Source organism: Mus caroli, unplaced genomic scaffold, assembly GCF_978045245.1.
Source record: "Mus caroli unplaced genomic scaffold, Mus_caroli_1 scaffold_6, whole genome shotgun sequence".
In the NCBI taxonomy this organism is placed as follows: domain Eukaryota; kingdom Metazoa; phylum Chordata; class Mammalia; order Rodentia; family Muridae; genus Mus; species Mus caroli.
This window is the reverse complement of record NW_028227261.1, coordinates 74220600-74237820: the sequence shown is the minus strand read 5'-3', so window position 1 is coordinate 74237820 and position 17221 is coordinate 74220600. Positions and strand designations below refer to the sequence as shown.

Here is a 17221-nt window from a genome sequence, read left to right as displayed (position 1 = left end):
GGGAGGAAAAGGATTATTTCATCTTATGATTCCAGGGAACAGGCTATGTGCAAGGAAAAGCAGGGCTGGAGCTCAAGGTAAGGACCAGGGCCTAAAGCAGGGACCATGGAAGAACAATCAGTAACGGTTTGCTTTTCATTGCTTGCTTGGCCTCCTTCCTTATCAAGTAAGGACTACCTGTTCAGAATGGCACTTTCCACAGTGGGCTGGGGTCTCCCACATCAACTGTTAATCAAGAAAATACACCAAAGGTATGACCCCCTCCTCAGAGGTGACTGACAAATACCACCAGCACAATTGACCACTTGTTAACTTGACACACAAACACACCACTATTAAACCACACATTTCTCCTTTTATTTCCAAGATCTCATGTAATTTCACAATATTATATCCTATAAGTTTAAATATAAATAAATATCCTATAAGTTTAAAACCCTACAACCTTTAAAATTTAGAAAGTCCAAGCTCCCACTCATCTCCCTTGCAACCTCCCTCCCCAAAAGAAAATAAAAACACACAAAATAAAGTAAACAAGACAAAGCATAAAAAACATAGTGCCATGGAAGCTGAAGTGTGTCACTCGGGGTACATGATGTAAAACACGCAAAGAATCAATACAAAGTTAAAAGGAACGTCCAAGGTCTCTTTAAATATTTAAAGTCTCTTAACTGGGGCTCCAGTAAAGTAAAAAACAACTTTCATACTTTGTTATTCCAAGAGGGAAGACCCAAGGCACAATAACAGTTAAATCAAAGTGAAACCAAACCTCAACATTGTAAACCGGTCAGAGACCAACATCTTGGACTCAATCAGAACCTTCTAGACTTTGAAAGCTCCTTGTTGTCCATCACACATGCAGCTCATCTCCTCTGCTCAGCCCACTCTACTCCATTCCACACCTCCTACTCTTCGGTAGTTATCCCATAGTCCAGGTAATCCCCGTATCCTGGGATTTCCACTGCAGCTAAGGCTGTATGTTCAGTACTGGCCTTGGCTGGCGGCAAGCTTCAGCTCCTCTCCATAAACTTCAATCCAGGAATGTCCACCACAACTGAGGCGTCAATGTCAAAAGAGCCTATTCTGTTGTCTCCTCAGGGACTCTGCCTCTGCTTCATGGTGGCTAGCCTCAGCTTCTCTCCATGGCCCCTTTAATGCTGAGAGCGCCACTACAACTGAGGACCCACTTTCACCAGTGGCCATTAGAGCCTACGGTGCCCAGCCTCAACTTTTCTCCATAACCTCTTCGATCTTGAGCATCTCCACTCAAGCTAAGGCTGCACCTTCACCAATGGCCATCCTGGCCTCTCTCAATGCCAAGCCTTAGCTGCTTGCTATTCATGACCATTTTAATCCTGTAGACTTTAGGCCGTGAAAAAAAGAGGGACATATGGGTGAGTATCACATACTACCAAGTTTGTCTCACAGCTGCAGATGTACCCTTGGCCACCACTGGCCACATCACACATCTGTATCATGTCCCTGAGAACATATCTCCCCAGGGATTTTCCCAGATTTTCAAATCCACAACTCCAAAATGCTACAATCCTCTCAAAAAAAAAAAAAACCAAAAAACAAACAAACAAACAAAAAAACCAATTTGGTCAGATTCATCACAGCAACACCTCAAATTCCTAATATTAATATTGATTGTAAATTTGACAGGATCTAGAATCACCTTGGAGACAGCCTCAAGACATTCCTCTTAGACATACCTAGATGAGGCTATCCACTATGCATAACTGTTAGGGGATATATATATATATATCTATATATATATGGTTAATAGAGGTGGGAATAACCACCTTAACTAGGTGTTCTAGGCTGAATGGAAAGGAGAAACGAAATTAAGCACTCTATGCTTCCTAACTACAGATGCAATGTGGACATCTATTTCCTCAAACTCCTGCTGCCATGATTCACCGGTGATGACAGAATGTACCCTTGAATTGTGAGCCAAAATCAACCCATTTTTCCTTAAGTTTCTTTTGTCAGGATAATGAATACAAACACCATGAGCTGATGCAGTTATCTGCCCTAGGTAACCGTCATGGCTAGGAAGGGTAAGTCCAGGGCTCTGCTCCAGGCGGTCTGCCTGTCCTTCCATCTGTGCTCTCGGCTGTGGTAGTGCTTCCTGCCTCTCAACTATCATGCTCATTTTCTAGCATTCTCTGGCACTTGTGTATTCCAGCATACACTAAGCATGAGGAAATCTATTTGAACTGCTATAAAAGGGCATGAGGTACATTTATCATATTTTCAACTTTTCTCCAGATAAATATAAACTGAAAAAATAAATATAAACTGAAAAGAATAATTCATACCAAATTTTCAGCATACACTTAAGTGCTTTCTAGCTAACTACAATTAAGGTATAGGTAGATAATTGCATTATTAAACAGTGGCTTTGGCATTTACAAATTTAAAACAAACTAAGGCCTGAAATTTGGACAGAGGCAGAGGACATAATCACTCTGACATGACAACAGGAGGGATTCTAATTAAAATATATGGACAGTTTTGGCAGGAAGGAAAAGCTTTTAATGACTTCTGTTCTGTTTGCTCTATCTAAAGCAAAACAGTTCATAGTACATAGTTCACTTCTGTTTTCTACCCATGATAAGACTTTATAGCAGCCATGGCTACCTGCATAAGACCAAGCATTCCTGCATGGGTGGTGGTGGTGACTCATCAAGTGTCATGGCGTAAGAATGTTGTCCCTGGTAGGTCAACTATGCTCCCATACCCAGGAGTATACGTATAGCACAAATTGGGAGAGGGAGGCCAGGACAAGAAGTTGGGAGTGCCTGGAGGGTAACTGGAGGCCCTTAGAGAAGTTGGGGGAAGTGTTTTGATACATAGTGTACACAGACAACATTCTCAAAAATATAATAGTATATATTAAAAAGGCTGAGGCAGCCCATCTTTGTACAGGTCTGTTTTGTTAGGGAAAGGAAAGGAAAGGAAAGGAAAGGAAAGGAAAGGAAAGGAAAGGAAAGGAAAGGAAAGGAAAGGAAAGGGAAAGGGAAAGGGAAAGGGAAAGGGAAAGGGAAAGGGAAAAGGGAAAGGGAAAGGGAAAGGGAAAGGGAAAGGGAAAGGGAAAGGGAAAGGGAAAGGGAAAGGGAAAGGGAAAGGGAAAGGGAAAGGGAAAGGGAAAGGGAAAGGGAAAGGGAAAGGGAAAGGGAAAGGGAAAGGGAAAGGGAAAGGGAAAGGGAAAGGGAAAGGGAGAGAAAGGAAAGGAAAGGAAAGGAAAGGAAAGGAAAGGAAAGGAAAGGAAAGGAAAGGAAAGGAAAGGAGGAAAGAAAGGGAGGAAGGAAGGAAGAAAGAAAGAAAAAGATAAAGAAACTAAAATCAATACAGTCATGGTATTTTTCCAATAGTCTGGCTGTGTGCTAGGAATTACGATATTATATAATTCATTTAATCTTTATTATTGACTAACACTTTATTATTGAGGAAATTAATTCACTAAAGCTCCTTTCTGATGAAGCTCAGGCTCTGCCCAGACAGAATGACCCAGGCTCAGAGAACCAGGCCTCGGTGCCTCATGGCTGGAGGAAATGGGCCACTCCAACCACCCACATTAGCAGCCTTTCCTGCGAACAGCCTTTTGCCTTCTCCCCCTACCACCACCGCCTGTGCCTGAGCTCTTCTCTGATTTGTTCAGACCCGCATGCCCACCCGCTTCTCAGTATGAGCTGTGGAAGGTGAAAACCCTCCTTTTCAGCAAACCATTGCAGTGGAGTCTATGTTCCAGGGAGCCAGTGAACGGTACCAGTGTGGGAGGGTATTTAATCATTTAACTTGCAGTCAAAGCAGATGTACCTTAGGAAGCTCCAGCTGGTACACATCTGTAAGTGAGCTGAGGTCCACAGCTGAAGCAGATGTAGTACTACATGGTTCCACCTGACAAAGAAAAACATCCAAAAGGTGACTGTTAGCAAGTTTTGTTTCAAATACAAGAACCACTTCATCGGAATGACTTCATGTTATCTATTACTTGCATCTCAATATCTGATCATAGTTATCATAGTGTGTGTTATATTAAAATCCTTGGGAGGTGTGACTGGACAGCCGTTGTGTTTGGAGCATCACACACTCGGGTGGTTGGATATTTGCCTGGGTTTCCTCAATAATGAACTGTGAGGAGCCGGCGCTGACTGAAGAGGCGCCATAGAGCATTCTTCCCTCCCAAGTTAGGATGGGTATTCAGACACTACTGAATGCTTTCCATAAACGTTATTAAATGATAGCATTTCAGCGCAAAGTTGGTGCAATATGAAAATACAAGTTTGCCATCTACAACTCACCCAAACTTATATCCCATGAGGAAACCGCTTGAAACAGGTTATGATTTCTTTACCTGTCTTGTATGTAAATAAGCCCTCTGCTCAATCACTGAAGGAAGAATGAATTCTGCCCTCACCTTCTGGCACCGATAACCCCATGGCTCCTTTAATTTTAATTGCTTCTGTCTGCTATCTTATTTTATTGTTCTTAGACACAAATCCAAAGATTTCTAAGTTCAAACAAAATCATCTACTACCAAATCTTAACTCTTTGTTATCCTCGAGCTGTTGTCTTTCCCACTTCATTGTCAGGTGCCTTCCCACCAACATGTGGCTGCAGATCCAACGGACTCGCTCATTACTTTCTTGGTCCTCTCTACAGCATCTCAGGCTGTGGGATCCACTTTGCCACCTTCTCCCCTTCACTGCTGTTCAAGGGTCTACTGGTTCTTGTCACCTGATTTTTTCATTTTTACTTTCCTCCTTAACATGATGGGCAGCCCTCTGCTCTCTGCTCTGCTAATGTTCTTTGTAAGGCAATTTTTCAACCTCCAGGGCCAACAAATGCAATATGCTCGATGGGAAGTTGCCTCTAAACTCCACACCACCTGTCTGAATATATACTTTAGCAGGCTTCCTAACATGCAGCTTGCTCAGTGATCAAATCAGGAAAAGCTGCAGCCCCAGTACAAGCACAAGCTGTTCTCAGGCTTGCTATACTCCAGTTCCCAAAAGGCAGCCTGCAGCAGCCAGTGCAATGGTTCTGAAAATACCAGCTCTTCCATTGTAGCTTAGTTCGTGAAGAAAGGTATGTGGAAGAGAGCCTTGTACTTCCTTGTATTTTAATCACCATTCCTTACCCAAATCATCAAATTATTCTAGAAATGCCTGTTGAATAAATACTTTCTGACTCTTTTGCTCAAAAAGTACATTCATGTCCACATGAATATTCCTGGATTGGGTCTAAAATCTCTGATGTGACATTTCCTTCCTCCCTTGTGCGATGTATGGGTTCTTGTCTTTTTCCCTAAACTCTTTCTGTACTTCATGGAATTTAATTTCTCTGCCTTGAAATGACAGAGTAAGATTTTGAAAACATAATTACAGTTCATTTATGTAGATGGCACTCAGTCCTCCTGTTCACAGAGAAGTATTAAAGAAACCAGGAAACAATCACACAGGCTTGCTTACTCAATGGAAGGGAAGTATATGGCTGTTTTATGTTTGGAAATAGGGGGTAGATGTTGTTAACTGCCTGGTAATTTGTATTATCTGCAGTGCCAGGTCATACCTTAATCCCCAGACTATTATTTTTACCCTAAATTCTTCCTCCCTAGACTTTGATCTTGAGCACTGCTTGTCAACAGAACCCATCCTCAGGGTAGATGTCACATGTACTTTATAGCCTGGTGGCCTATAAACTATCTTAGTCAGAGACCACACCAGATCCTAGATCCGTAGTCTGTATACCCATGTTAATGGTAGAGGTCACACGTATTTTGCAAAAGAGTTCTGATGTAGTTATGCTTTAAGTTTAATTGTGCGTATGGGATTGAGGTAACTGTTACCAGAAAACTTTTTCCAAACTTGTACTGTACTTAAATATGTCTAAAATAAATTAGCTGGGATCAGGTGTCAGAAGTTTGAACCAATCCAGCTAGCTAAGTCATGCTGAGTTTCCTTCTTGCTTCTTCTGGCTCATTTCTCTGCCAGCAGTGAGCATGTAGGAACACTCACAGAGTTAAACCAGAATTTCCATCATGATGGAAACTACCAGGGTTGGCCTTCACAGTGACTCCCAAGCCTGAGCCCATCTCTACTCTCACCGACCCTTTCTTGCCACTCTGCACTCCTTCCCCAATCCCGTTCCTTAATACTATTTGCAGTTTCAGGTCCAGGTCTTGCTGGGATGTGTGCTCCTCCTTACCCCACGCATTCTGGCCGCAGTACTTTTGTCCCCTAAGCTTCTACCATATTCTTCATATGTAACATCTCTGTAGTCTCTTTCCAGAGCAGAACAGACCATTCGGTATTGCATACAGGCTCTTCAGGTGGCCTTTGCAAAAGTGGTATGCTCATTCTCATAAGTGCTGTCTGGTGGTAACAGTTTGAATGTCAAGCTAGCAAGATGTTGCTGAAAGGACCAAGATATAGCTGTCTCCTGTGAGACTCTGCCAGGGCCTAGCAAACACAGAAGTGGATGCTCACAGTCAGCTATTGGATGGATCACAGGGCCCCCAATGGAGGAGCTAGAGAAAGTACCCAAGGAGCTAAAGGGATCTGCAATCCAATAGGTGGAACAACAATATGAATCAACCAGTACCCCCCGGAGCTCGTGTCTCTAGCTGCATATGCATCAGAAGATGGCCTAGTCGGCCATCAGTGGAAAGAGAGGCCCATTGGTCGTGCAAACTTTATATTCCTCAGTACAGGGGAAAGCCAGGGCCAAGAAGTGGAAGTGAGTGGGTGGGGGAGGGGGGAGGGTATGGGGGACTTTTGGGATAGCATTGTAAATGTAAATGAAGAAAATACCTAATTTAAAAAAAAGGAAAAAAAGATTATAGCTTATCTTTGAGTCCCTGCATATTTAACAACTTAACAAGATATATTAATCAACTCTTCTCCGAGAAATAAAATTTGACAGTTACCTCCTTGTTCTGAGGACTGTCTGAGGTGGAAGACAGAGAGTCTGCTGCATTTCCAGGACATACGGCCATCTGGTTCACTGCATCTGCATTTCTAAAAAAAATGCATTCATCTGTCATATTGTGATATTATTTCCTTCCTCTTACTTGAAGAGTCATAAAGATTACTAGAAACAAATTCTCTAACCCCAAAGTCATAGATCCCAGAATGGACATATATCAAATGTCTTCTTCGCATTGAAAATAATTGAGTACTTTCTCTAGCTCCTCCATTGGGGACCCTGTGATCCATCCAATAGCTGACTGTGAGCATCCACTTATGTGTTTGCTAGGCCACGGCATAGCCTCACAAGAGACAGAGCTATATCTGGGGCCTTTCAGCAAAATCTTGTTAGTGTATGCAATGGTGTCAGCATTTGGAAGCTGATTATGGGATGGATACCCAGAGTACCCAATGAGGTAAAAGGGTCTGCAACCCTATAGGTGGAACAACATTATGAACTAACCAGTACCCCGAGCTCTTGACTCTAGCTGCATATGTATCAAAAGATGGCCTAGTCGGCCATCACTGGAAAGAGAGGCCCATTGGACTTGCAAACTTTATATGCCCCAGTACAGGGGAACGCCAGGGCCAAAAAGTGGGAGTGGGTGGGTAGAGGAGTGGAGGTGGAGGGTATGGGGGACTTTTGGGATAGCATTGGAAATGTAAATGAGGAAAATACCTAATAAAAATATTTTAAAAAAAGAAAAGAAAATAATTGAGGTGAAATTTTTACCAAGTATTTGGTAAACCAAACAGAGAAAATGCTCACCTGATAAAAATTATTTTTACTTTAGATGGAGCACATTTAATAATTGATGAAGCATTCTGATGACTTCTGCCATACAATATTTGGCCGTTGATCTATAAGGAATAAGTATCATTAGTTGAATGTAAAATTCTTCATTTCTTTAGTTTTGTTTTCTTGTCTAGCTAATAAGTGAATTGCTCTCTTTATTATACTATATACAGTTTTCCTCTCCAGAGCACAACCTAATATTTGGATATGAATACAGAAGATCTTATGCTCAAAGCATAAGATGCAACAAGCATGTATTCTGATATCCCTGGACAGTTTGTAGAAACACCATTTTCATCCAATAAAAAGAAAAGACAGTCAACTTCCTGACAGGTAAAGGTTCTGTGGCTTGCAAAGAACACCTGGATAAGCCTTGGTCTTAAGAAGCCTGTCCTGGGAAACAGGGTACCAAAAGGCATTCCTGTCAGGCCCAGAGCCTGGCAGCAGACTCTCCGTGAGCAGAACAGCACTCTACAGAAATGGAACTGCGAGCCCAGGTGTCCAGTCACCAAGCCACTGAGACCAGAGATAGTCTAGACATCAGAGGTATCGCAACACACAGAGGAGCTCAAAGGCAGTTTGAAGTTAAGCTGATTCTGCCTCGGGAGGCAAGGGAAAGGCAAACAAAGTCTAACCACTATAAAGTGTGGTCAGTAGATCTACTTTGTTTGGCAGGCTGATATACTGTTTGCGTTAGACTTGGCCTCACCTCACCCCCAATACTTATTGCATTAGGGATTTGACCTCCACAATGTCCAGTGGGTCAACATTATTACTGGGGAATGCTTGGCCATTTGGCATTTAAATCATTCCTAATGGAAATAAAGCACACACAAGAATGCTTTTGAAGTGTGATTTTCATTTCTATCTTGGGACAAAAACTGTTACTGGAGCCACAGAGTCATGGTCTTTAATGTGAGTTAACGGGACAACAACTATGTTGTAGAGATTTACTGTGAGCCAAATTTGCTGCACTGCATCAGTTTTATTAGGCAACGGATGGCTTCCTTAGTCACTATACAAAGTCTGGGTGACTTTCTGGGAACTGAGGTTTAGCTACCCGATGTAGCAATAGCATCATCAAGCCTGACTACTATCACCTACCTCTAAGAGCTCGTCGGCAATCTGTAGTCGGCCATCTCTCCCTGCGGCTCCAGTGGGATCAATCCCCACTATAAACACACTCATTCTGGTTCGGTCTTTGTTCCCAGCAAGACTTAGACCCAAACCGCTATGACCTTTCTCCAGCTCAATCATATGGAGCTGGCCTGTCAGACTTCCATAACGCTCCTGGATATTTTCTACACATAACAACAAATGCATTTATAGTTAATTCACAGACAAATGTTTTAATATACAAGATTATTTGGATATATCTTAGGGGATATAATAATTTCTTTGGCAGCTAAAAGTTAGACTGGCTGCCTGGACATCAGGACTGTTTCCACAGCAAAACCAAACACCTAGGGGTTTTGTTGTATTGATGGTAAACACAGTATAACGTGAGAGACTACTAACCAGTCCATCTTGGCAGCATTAGGTCCAAGAGAAGTGTCTTAAATTTAAAGTCTCCCAAGACTATGATTAAACTGGAAAAATCAATTGACCACTTGGAGAAGAGAATGGAGCTAAAATACTCAGAATTCTTTACTTCACTGGTCAGTGGAGGCTTCTTCAACAGAGGCAAATCTACAGTATGCCTCACATCATGATGGACAGCTACCCAGAGGGAAGAGAGTGGTCTTGCCTGGTGTACAGAGCCATTAGGCCAGAACAAGTTAATATACCCGTCCCTGCCTTAAGCACTATGCCCTAACTACATGATCTCCTGATCAACAGTTCATCTACTCTCTTTAATCTGAGAGGTAAGACCACACATAGGTGCTCAAAGCAAAAGTCCATATCAATGAGCCATCTTAGAAGTGGAGCCCTGATGAGCACATCAATCATCCCACAGGAGCAGTCCTAAGTTCTTATTTTTTAAAACATTACGTTTTACGGTAACCTGATTTAAAAAAATAAACAACAACCTGGAGCATTTGGATAATTTTGATTTGGTGATCACATCTGACAAATTATCTCTTAGAAAACTACTATAGGACTAATGACCTGCACTTATGTTCACTCTTTCCTACATCACTTAAATAAACATCTGTGGACCCCTTTTAGAATCAAGCAGGTTAACTTTAATGTTCTATGCTTTCTAAAGTATGTGCAGTATAAACTTCTTAAAGTGGACAAGTAGGTTATTAAGATAAAACTTTTTGAGTGCTAGAGAAATGGCTCAGTGTTAATAGTATTCTTTGTTCTTGCAAACAAACCATGTTTAGTTCCCAGCACCCACAGAGTGATTCACAACCATCTATAACTCTAATTCCAGAGGATCTGAGGCCTTCCTAGTATTACCCAAGGCTCCAGGCACACATGTGGCGAACACACGCACATTCAGGCAAAAGATTCATCCACATAAAATCAAACACATAAATCTAAAACATTTTTGAAATTAAACTTTTTAATATGATGAAACATTCATGACTTTTGGCTCAATTTAAAGCATGGAGGACTATGTCAGCATTCCTCAGACATTACCTAATACAATATTAGAAACCTGAGAGAACTGTATTTAAAACTTGAGACAACTTGCCAAATGCCCAAGAGTTGATCTTAATAATTATAATCACGTTCTAGTGCCCAAAATACCAGAACTTCAGGGCATAATACCAATAATCATCAGATACTACAGAGAGGAGTCTAAAGCCGGGGTTGTGTAAGAGAGCTGATCCCGTACTGGGATCCGAGATGATGTCTTGACTGCTATACTTTTCATATGAGAAGCAAGAGGGCTTTATGAGAAATGTGCATTTAAAGGAGGGAGGTGATGTCATACCTCGGGAATGCACGTTGTATTCAAGGAAAACAAGCAGTCGTCCTCCCACCTATAACTGCAGCATGTATCCCTAGAGTCGAGTCATACAGAACAAACCCAGAGCTATTTCAACGCTTCTTATAATTAAGGACATCACACCGAGACAACTTACTCCAGCTGTAACCAAACTCATCCTCTTTGTCCTCATCTTCTGAGACTGTGGTTGCAGATGGCTGTGCACAATCACTACCCATTTCTGAGAACACTGAGGGAGAGGAGGGAGGAACATTGCACAATGCAGGCTTCTCTGGCTCAGATTCTGACTGGCTGGGCGCCTGTGGGGACAAAAAGAATCCAGTGGGCATGTGCAATATCATGAACACTTCAAGGAAAACAAATAAGAATATAATTCCAAAACCAAAGGCCAGCTCTAAAACGTTCTCCAAATAATAGAAAGCTTGCATGTGCATGTAAGAATCATTAGACAGGATATGGGAATCAACATAATTCATTAAATTGTTATTTGCTAATCTAAACAAATGAATAACTCAATTTGAAAGCTTGAAAGCTTAAATGACCTAAAAGAGAAAAATATTCAAATTTCCCTACTGGAGAAAAAAATGTAAGGATTTGTGTAGTTCTTATAGGCCATTCAAGTCTGTCAAGGAAAACAAAAATAGGAAGCAAATTAACAAAGAAATATCCCTTAAGAGGTGTTAGTGAGGGCCACTGATATGGATAAGTAGGTAAAGGCCCCTAAGCAAACAAAGCCTAGGGGCCTGAGTTCAATACCTAGGCTTGCAGAGTCGAAGGGAAGAACTGATTTCCACAAGCCAACTTATGATCTCAGACCATACATGTGCATGTCCATATATCCACATGCACAAAATAAATGAATGTAGTACTAATAACAACAAAACATGGAAGCAAGGATATACATGAACACTCCTCCTTGTTTGTGGACCTGGGGACTGTACCCGAGATCCTGCACATAGTAGGTGGTCTGTGGAGTCACAGCTCCAGCCCCACATGAACACTTCTTTGTTGCTACTTGAATCCTTTCTCTGAACAACTCTGAACAAATCCACAGAAATAGTACTACACATGCAGGTTGCTCTCACAGAACAGCCTGCTTGTTAACATAGAGAACAGATGTGGTTCTGTCAGGTGATGGTTTAAAACCACCTCCAACTTCTTATTGCTACAGTGGCTCACGAGAGATCCTTTCAACAAAGCCAGATGTGGCATGCCTTTTGTCACTAAGGATCACTGGGACTATTTTAAAAATTTAATTTGGTATAATCAGGTTCTTATATGAGTTATTACTGGGCAGCAGGTTGGAATTTGAAAGGCCTGTAAACTATTTAGTTCTCCAGATTCCTTCATTTATTGCTCAGATGATCAAAATAAGGCCAGCGAAGGAGAAATCTTTAAAATCGGGTGCTAGTCTTGTTTCTCTTTAGTTCTTTTCTATCACATTTATTTAGGTATCATGGTTGACTTGGGAGTGTGCATGCCTCAGAGTGAGCGTGGAGCACAGAGAATAGCTTGCTAGAGCTGGTTCCTATACCAGGCAGTTTCTAGGCACTGAACTCAGGCTATCGGTCTTGATGGCAAGCACCTTGAGGTGCTAAGCCACCTTGCTGGTAAGTTTCTAGAATTCTTACCACAATGCAGTTTGTATTAAACCTTGCTATCTTCTCCAGGATCCACAGTAAGACAGTACCTGTGTCTCAAGATCAAGGATAATCTAATAAACCACGGTGCCTAGTATCAGGCAGTCTCTGGCTTTTTCGATCTATATATTTTTTCTATCTTTTATGTCACTTTTATGAAAAATAAACTTACATAGCCTATTGTAATTTATGTGTATGTTTATTATTTTATAAAAATAACCTGTTTTAACAGAAGACATCCTTAAACACTTACAAATGATTAGCTAGTCGTGGGAATACCATGAAACATATCAACACTAGTGTTTCATGCACTGGATACAATCTTTTTTGCTAAATCAAAATGCACATGGTTTACGAGCAAGGCACAGGGCTGGCTGACAAATTCGGGGCAATTGATCTGAGGCATAGAATTTTCTGTACTAACAATGTTCAGTTTACACACCACTGGCCAAACAAATACAAGTTACAAGTGCCAAGGAAATCCCTGCTGTCTTCCAGAATAGCATGCTATAAAAGTCTCTCAAATAATGTACAAATAAAAATGTGCAAGAACACCAGAAACTTCACTTGATCCAACCAAAATTCAGATATCACTCTAAAAAAGACAAGACATGTACTTAAGAAGCTTTCTGGTTAAAAAGAAAATTTATTTCTCTATATGATCAAAAGGTATTATTTGCCTAACATAAATTTATTCAAATCTACGGATGTGCATTTTGTAGCTCATTCAACCTTTTTCTTTCTGTTGTTGTTATTCTTTCACTTAATAATGAAGAAAAAAATCTGACCATCTTAAAATCTTGTCAGGACTGAAGGCACAACAGTATGCAGCAAAACTGTACCCCAAGCCAACTGACTAATCAGAGAAGCAGTGTTTGTCTTCCTCCTGGAGGGGCAGTTAAGTCTGCTAATTGCCTGTATCAAAACCATGTAACTAGCTTATTATTGACACTTCTTGAAATCTGTTAATAAAATATGTATTTTACAAAGGTCAAATGAAGTCACCCAAGCCCATGGGCTCACAGCAAATAAATGAACATGCACATCACACAAAAAACCACACCCACTTTAAAAACCGTGCACGGAGACAAACTTAAATGGTGCGGGAGTAAAAGGGTCAGTTGGGGAATAATAGACGACTTTATTTGAATGTTGTGTAACTCTCATGGTCACAGAAAACATCCCTCCAGGTATGGCTTCCTCTCTTACCCAAGACATAGTAACATGAAAATCCAACGAATATTCATAAAGTGGTCTCCAAAATAAAATTCTGACAGCTTTTTCCCTTTCTACTACCGAATTTTGATATAAAAGATTTTTTTATAAATTTTTGTTTCAAATTTGGTTTTATAATTTCATTCAAATATGAGAACATACTAGGAAAAATGACAAGCATAGAAACAGTTACACTTCATGATCTGGCATTTATATAGACTTACTCTATGAATATTCAGAAGGTTTTGTCATGTACACACACACGCACACATACATGCAACCACAATTATTTGCAGAGTGATTTTCAGAGTGCACAAATCTGAAGATGCTTTAAGACCATACAAGGTTTATGGAAATTGTATAGAAAAGTAGTTTATACAAATGGCAACTAAAATTTAAACATGAAAAAAAAATCAAACAAAAATGCAGGAGAACCACTGGAATCTTTTAACTACGATTAAAAATATAAATATTCGCTGGCAGGACAAAGTTCATGTCTACTCTGAATAAACAATGGGTTGTTTTCTTTGTTTTTTTCTGACTAAGTGTGGTAAAAAGTGAACTGGGACAAGGCACGGTTGAGACAAGACATTGTGCAAAGGCAAGTACAAGCCAACAGACATGGTCCAACCTTGTCAGTGGTGAGCTGGAGAGCGTCTGCAAATGGGTTAGTGCTGCTGAAGCTGTACTTAGGGTAAAGGCTGGGCGGCAAGGAAGGCAAAGGGGATTTCTAAAAGGAAACAGAAGATGCGCTGAAGGCACAAGAAATGTAAACCAACCCAACCACAAGAACCAAGTACTTAATGGGTCAGAGCTGCCTATGAGACAATGAAGTCGGTCAGAGTAGCTAGCTCGGTGTGCACCTCTTTTTGTTTGTTTGTTTTTTTGTTTTGTTTTGTTTTTTCGAGACAGGGTTTCTCTGTATAGTCCTGGCTGCCTTGGAACTCACTTTGTAGACCAGGCTGGCCTCAAACTCAGAAATCCGCCTACCTCTGCCTCCCAAGTGCTGGGATTAAAGCCGTGCGCCACCACCGCCCTCAGTGTGCTCCTCTTAAACAGAGAGTAATGGTTTGTTTCTAATGACCCAAGCCTACATCTGAGTCTAATCACTCCAGGAAGGAAAACAGACAGTCAACCTGACTGGAATTTCTTCCATTTGTCCCGGAAGGTTTTATTCTCATGGAGTGAAAGGCATGTACTCTGCTCTGCTTAGAAACTGGCTTCCGATTCCTGAGTCCCAGTGCACCTATTTCAGATGGAAACAGGTTTTTTCCATTTACTTTAAGAAGTGAAGGACATTACTTTTCAGTAGCTGCTTAGAATGAACAGTAAGTACTTACCTGCCAGCTCACTGTAACCTTCATTTCTTTATGTCCGCCATTAAGGACATTGCTCTCTGACCAGCCAGTAGACACTGATTTAGTTCTAAACCACAGTTTTAAACTTTACCAGTTGGGGGACAAAAGAACCATGCTATGGTGTGCTCTTCTCTTCACCATTTCTTGTGAAGATGTGACAGAGATTTATATCTTAATAAAAGAAAAGAAAATCTGACATCTACTACACTGCTGAAGGGTTTACAGCTTTGGATAATATTTGAAGTCTGTGTTTAGTGTTGCGCCTAGATTTTGTGACTTGAGTGTAGTAAGCCCTTAGCCAGGGCTGTTAAAGCTGAATATACATATTAAAGGCAGGAAGTCAGCCAAATAGAATTTAGCACGTTCATATTTAAAAAGAAAAAAAGTAATTTCCTTAGCACAATAAAGTCTTCCTTTCACACCCTGCTATCTCTATCCTTTCCTGCTATTGACTGGATCTTTTAAAGAAAATTGCAGACATTTAAAATTCATATTGGCTCCAATTAAATGTTTGTGTTACTTCTCCCTGACAAAGCCCTCTTGCCAGGCATGGAGTGGGGGAGTGGTCACATGACGCCACCCTGCATGGGAGCATGTTGGAGACTCTGTCCACTGGCTCTGGCACTGCTGCCCGTGCCACGTTACCCTTTCAATTCGTGCTTCCTGCAATGTTTTCCCTGAGAGGCAAGGCAGGAAAAGGGATGGGTAAAGTGACATTTCTGTTCCTCTCAACTTCCTCTCTGCTTTACAGTTTAAAATGTCAACTCCTGCTTCACTCAAGAGGGCCTTACAAGTGCCAAAAACAGGACCACAGAGTAAGATGGGAGAAATGACTGGGCAGTGGATGACATGGGGGGCCTGGTGGTGGGCAGACTATTTCTGGTCATCATGCATGGGAGATCCAGGGCCTGTCCTTTGTAACTATGCAGAACAACAAAATCAGAACTATGATCAAGGCATGGAATTCCCAGAGACTTCTAGTTTTTACTTTTCTTCAGACCTTGCAAGATTTCAATTTCAGAGGAGCAATGCATGTGGAATGGTAGGGCACTTCTACCAATAGGGAAATAGTTACAGGCCTGAGAGTGTGCTTTAAAAAAAAAATCAGCGATGAATTTTCCTTAGGGTAACACAGAGAGGACACCAAACTATCTTCTGGCCCTAGGAAGGGGGCTACCCAGCAGTCCGAATGTGCACAGCCTTAATTCACTTTGTTACACTGAAGGGATTATCAGGGACATTTAATCCCTTAATAGTCAAAGTGCAGAAGGACAGACCAGTTTCTCAACTGTGTAAGACTTCCAGAAGCTTCATCCTCTGACCACAAAGAGTCACACAGGGACGTTACGGTAAGTAAATGTGTGGCGTTTTTTCTTTAGATAACCAGAGGGCTGATTACTTCCATTTGGAAGAAAACCACCACTAACAAAGAATATCTCATTTAAAATGCAAAATTAATTCTAGTTTTCCAAAGCAAAATGTGTCTAACTTGACTAAACATGTCATTTCTAAGCAAGATTTATCCTGGAATAATTGCTATACAATTAGGTGTCATTATGCCTCAAATAAAAAAAAAATAGGAATATTTTCCAGGTGTATGAGACAATATCTTTCTAGCTCATTAGAAAATGTGATTGGCATGGAAAGAAAAGTTTGTAGTTTAAGTGTTCAAAGTAATATTAAGAATCCCTATTCAGCAGTTTATAATATTATTCTAAATGATATGAGTTAGAAATTAAAATAAAACAAAAAAGGAATAAACCCTCCCACATAAAAAATAGCTGTATCTCAACTTAAACAGCCATTTACAATATTACCATGCTGTGTCTATGTTTAACACAACAAATGTTAACAAATGTAAGAAGATTTGTAGTTATTTAAACAAACTGAATAGCATTTGCAAAGAATGCAGCATGAGGCAGCCCTATCATTTGGCAGATTTTCTATCTGAATGGATAATTATTACCTAACAATAAACAACTGAATGGTTAAAAACTGCAGATGTGAGGAGAACTGCTTATATTAAGAACCAGTACATTTGTTCCACACTGTGAACCCTAAACCAGAGCCACACCTGTCTTAACAACAACGAGACAGACAGACAGTAATATCAACCTGGGTGCTCTATTCGGGAGCTCAGAAGGCTCATCTTGGCCAGGACACTGACCACACGGTGCTGCCTCCTTCCATCCACCACTGCAACACTAACATCTTAAATACATAAGAACACTTTTCTTTCAAAGCCAACCAACCTTAGACCTGCCAGCATGCAGAGGTCCAGGGAATGTGTGCATAAGATTTTCCATTCAGAAGCAGCTTCTCCCAGAGCGTCA

At 40.9% G+C, this 17221-nt stretch overlaps 1 protein-coding gene across 11 annotated transcripts in view; it reads right to left on the bottom strand.

The window, feature by feature from the left end:
* The window catches only part of Mpdz (multiple PDZ domain crumbs cell polarity complex component), a 147356-nt gene that overhangs the window by 22042 nt on the left and 108093 nt on the right, over nucleotides 1–17221 (bottom strand). For 6 of the 11 annotated variants that reach the window (XM_029476874.2, XM_029476876.2, XM_085839206.1 and 3 more), the window contains 5 exons: nucleotides 10812–10974; nucleotides 8878–9074; nucleotides 7747–7838; nucleotides 6938–7028; nucleotides 3826–3906 (listed from right to left, as the gene is read on the bottom strand). In XM_029476874.2, the coding sequence (XP_029332734.1) occupies nucleotides 3826–3906; nucleotides 6938–7028; nucleotides 7747–7838; nucleotides 8878–9074; nucleotides 10812–10974 (624 nt within the window). Of the gene's footprint in view, nucleotides 1–3825; nucleotides 3907–6937; nucleotides 7029–7746; nucleotides 7839–8877; nucleotides 9075–10811; nucleotides 10975–14161; nucleotides 14261–17221 lie in introns of all 11 variants that reach the window. The other 5 variants (XM_021161141.3, XM_029476875.2, XM_085839205.1 and 2 more) reach the window with 1 other exon arrangement.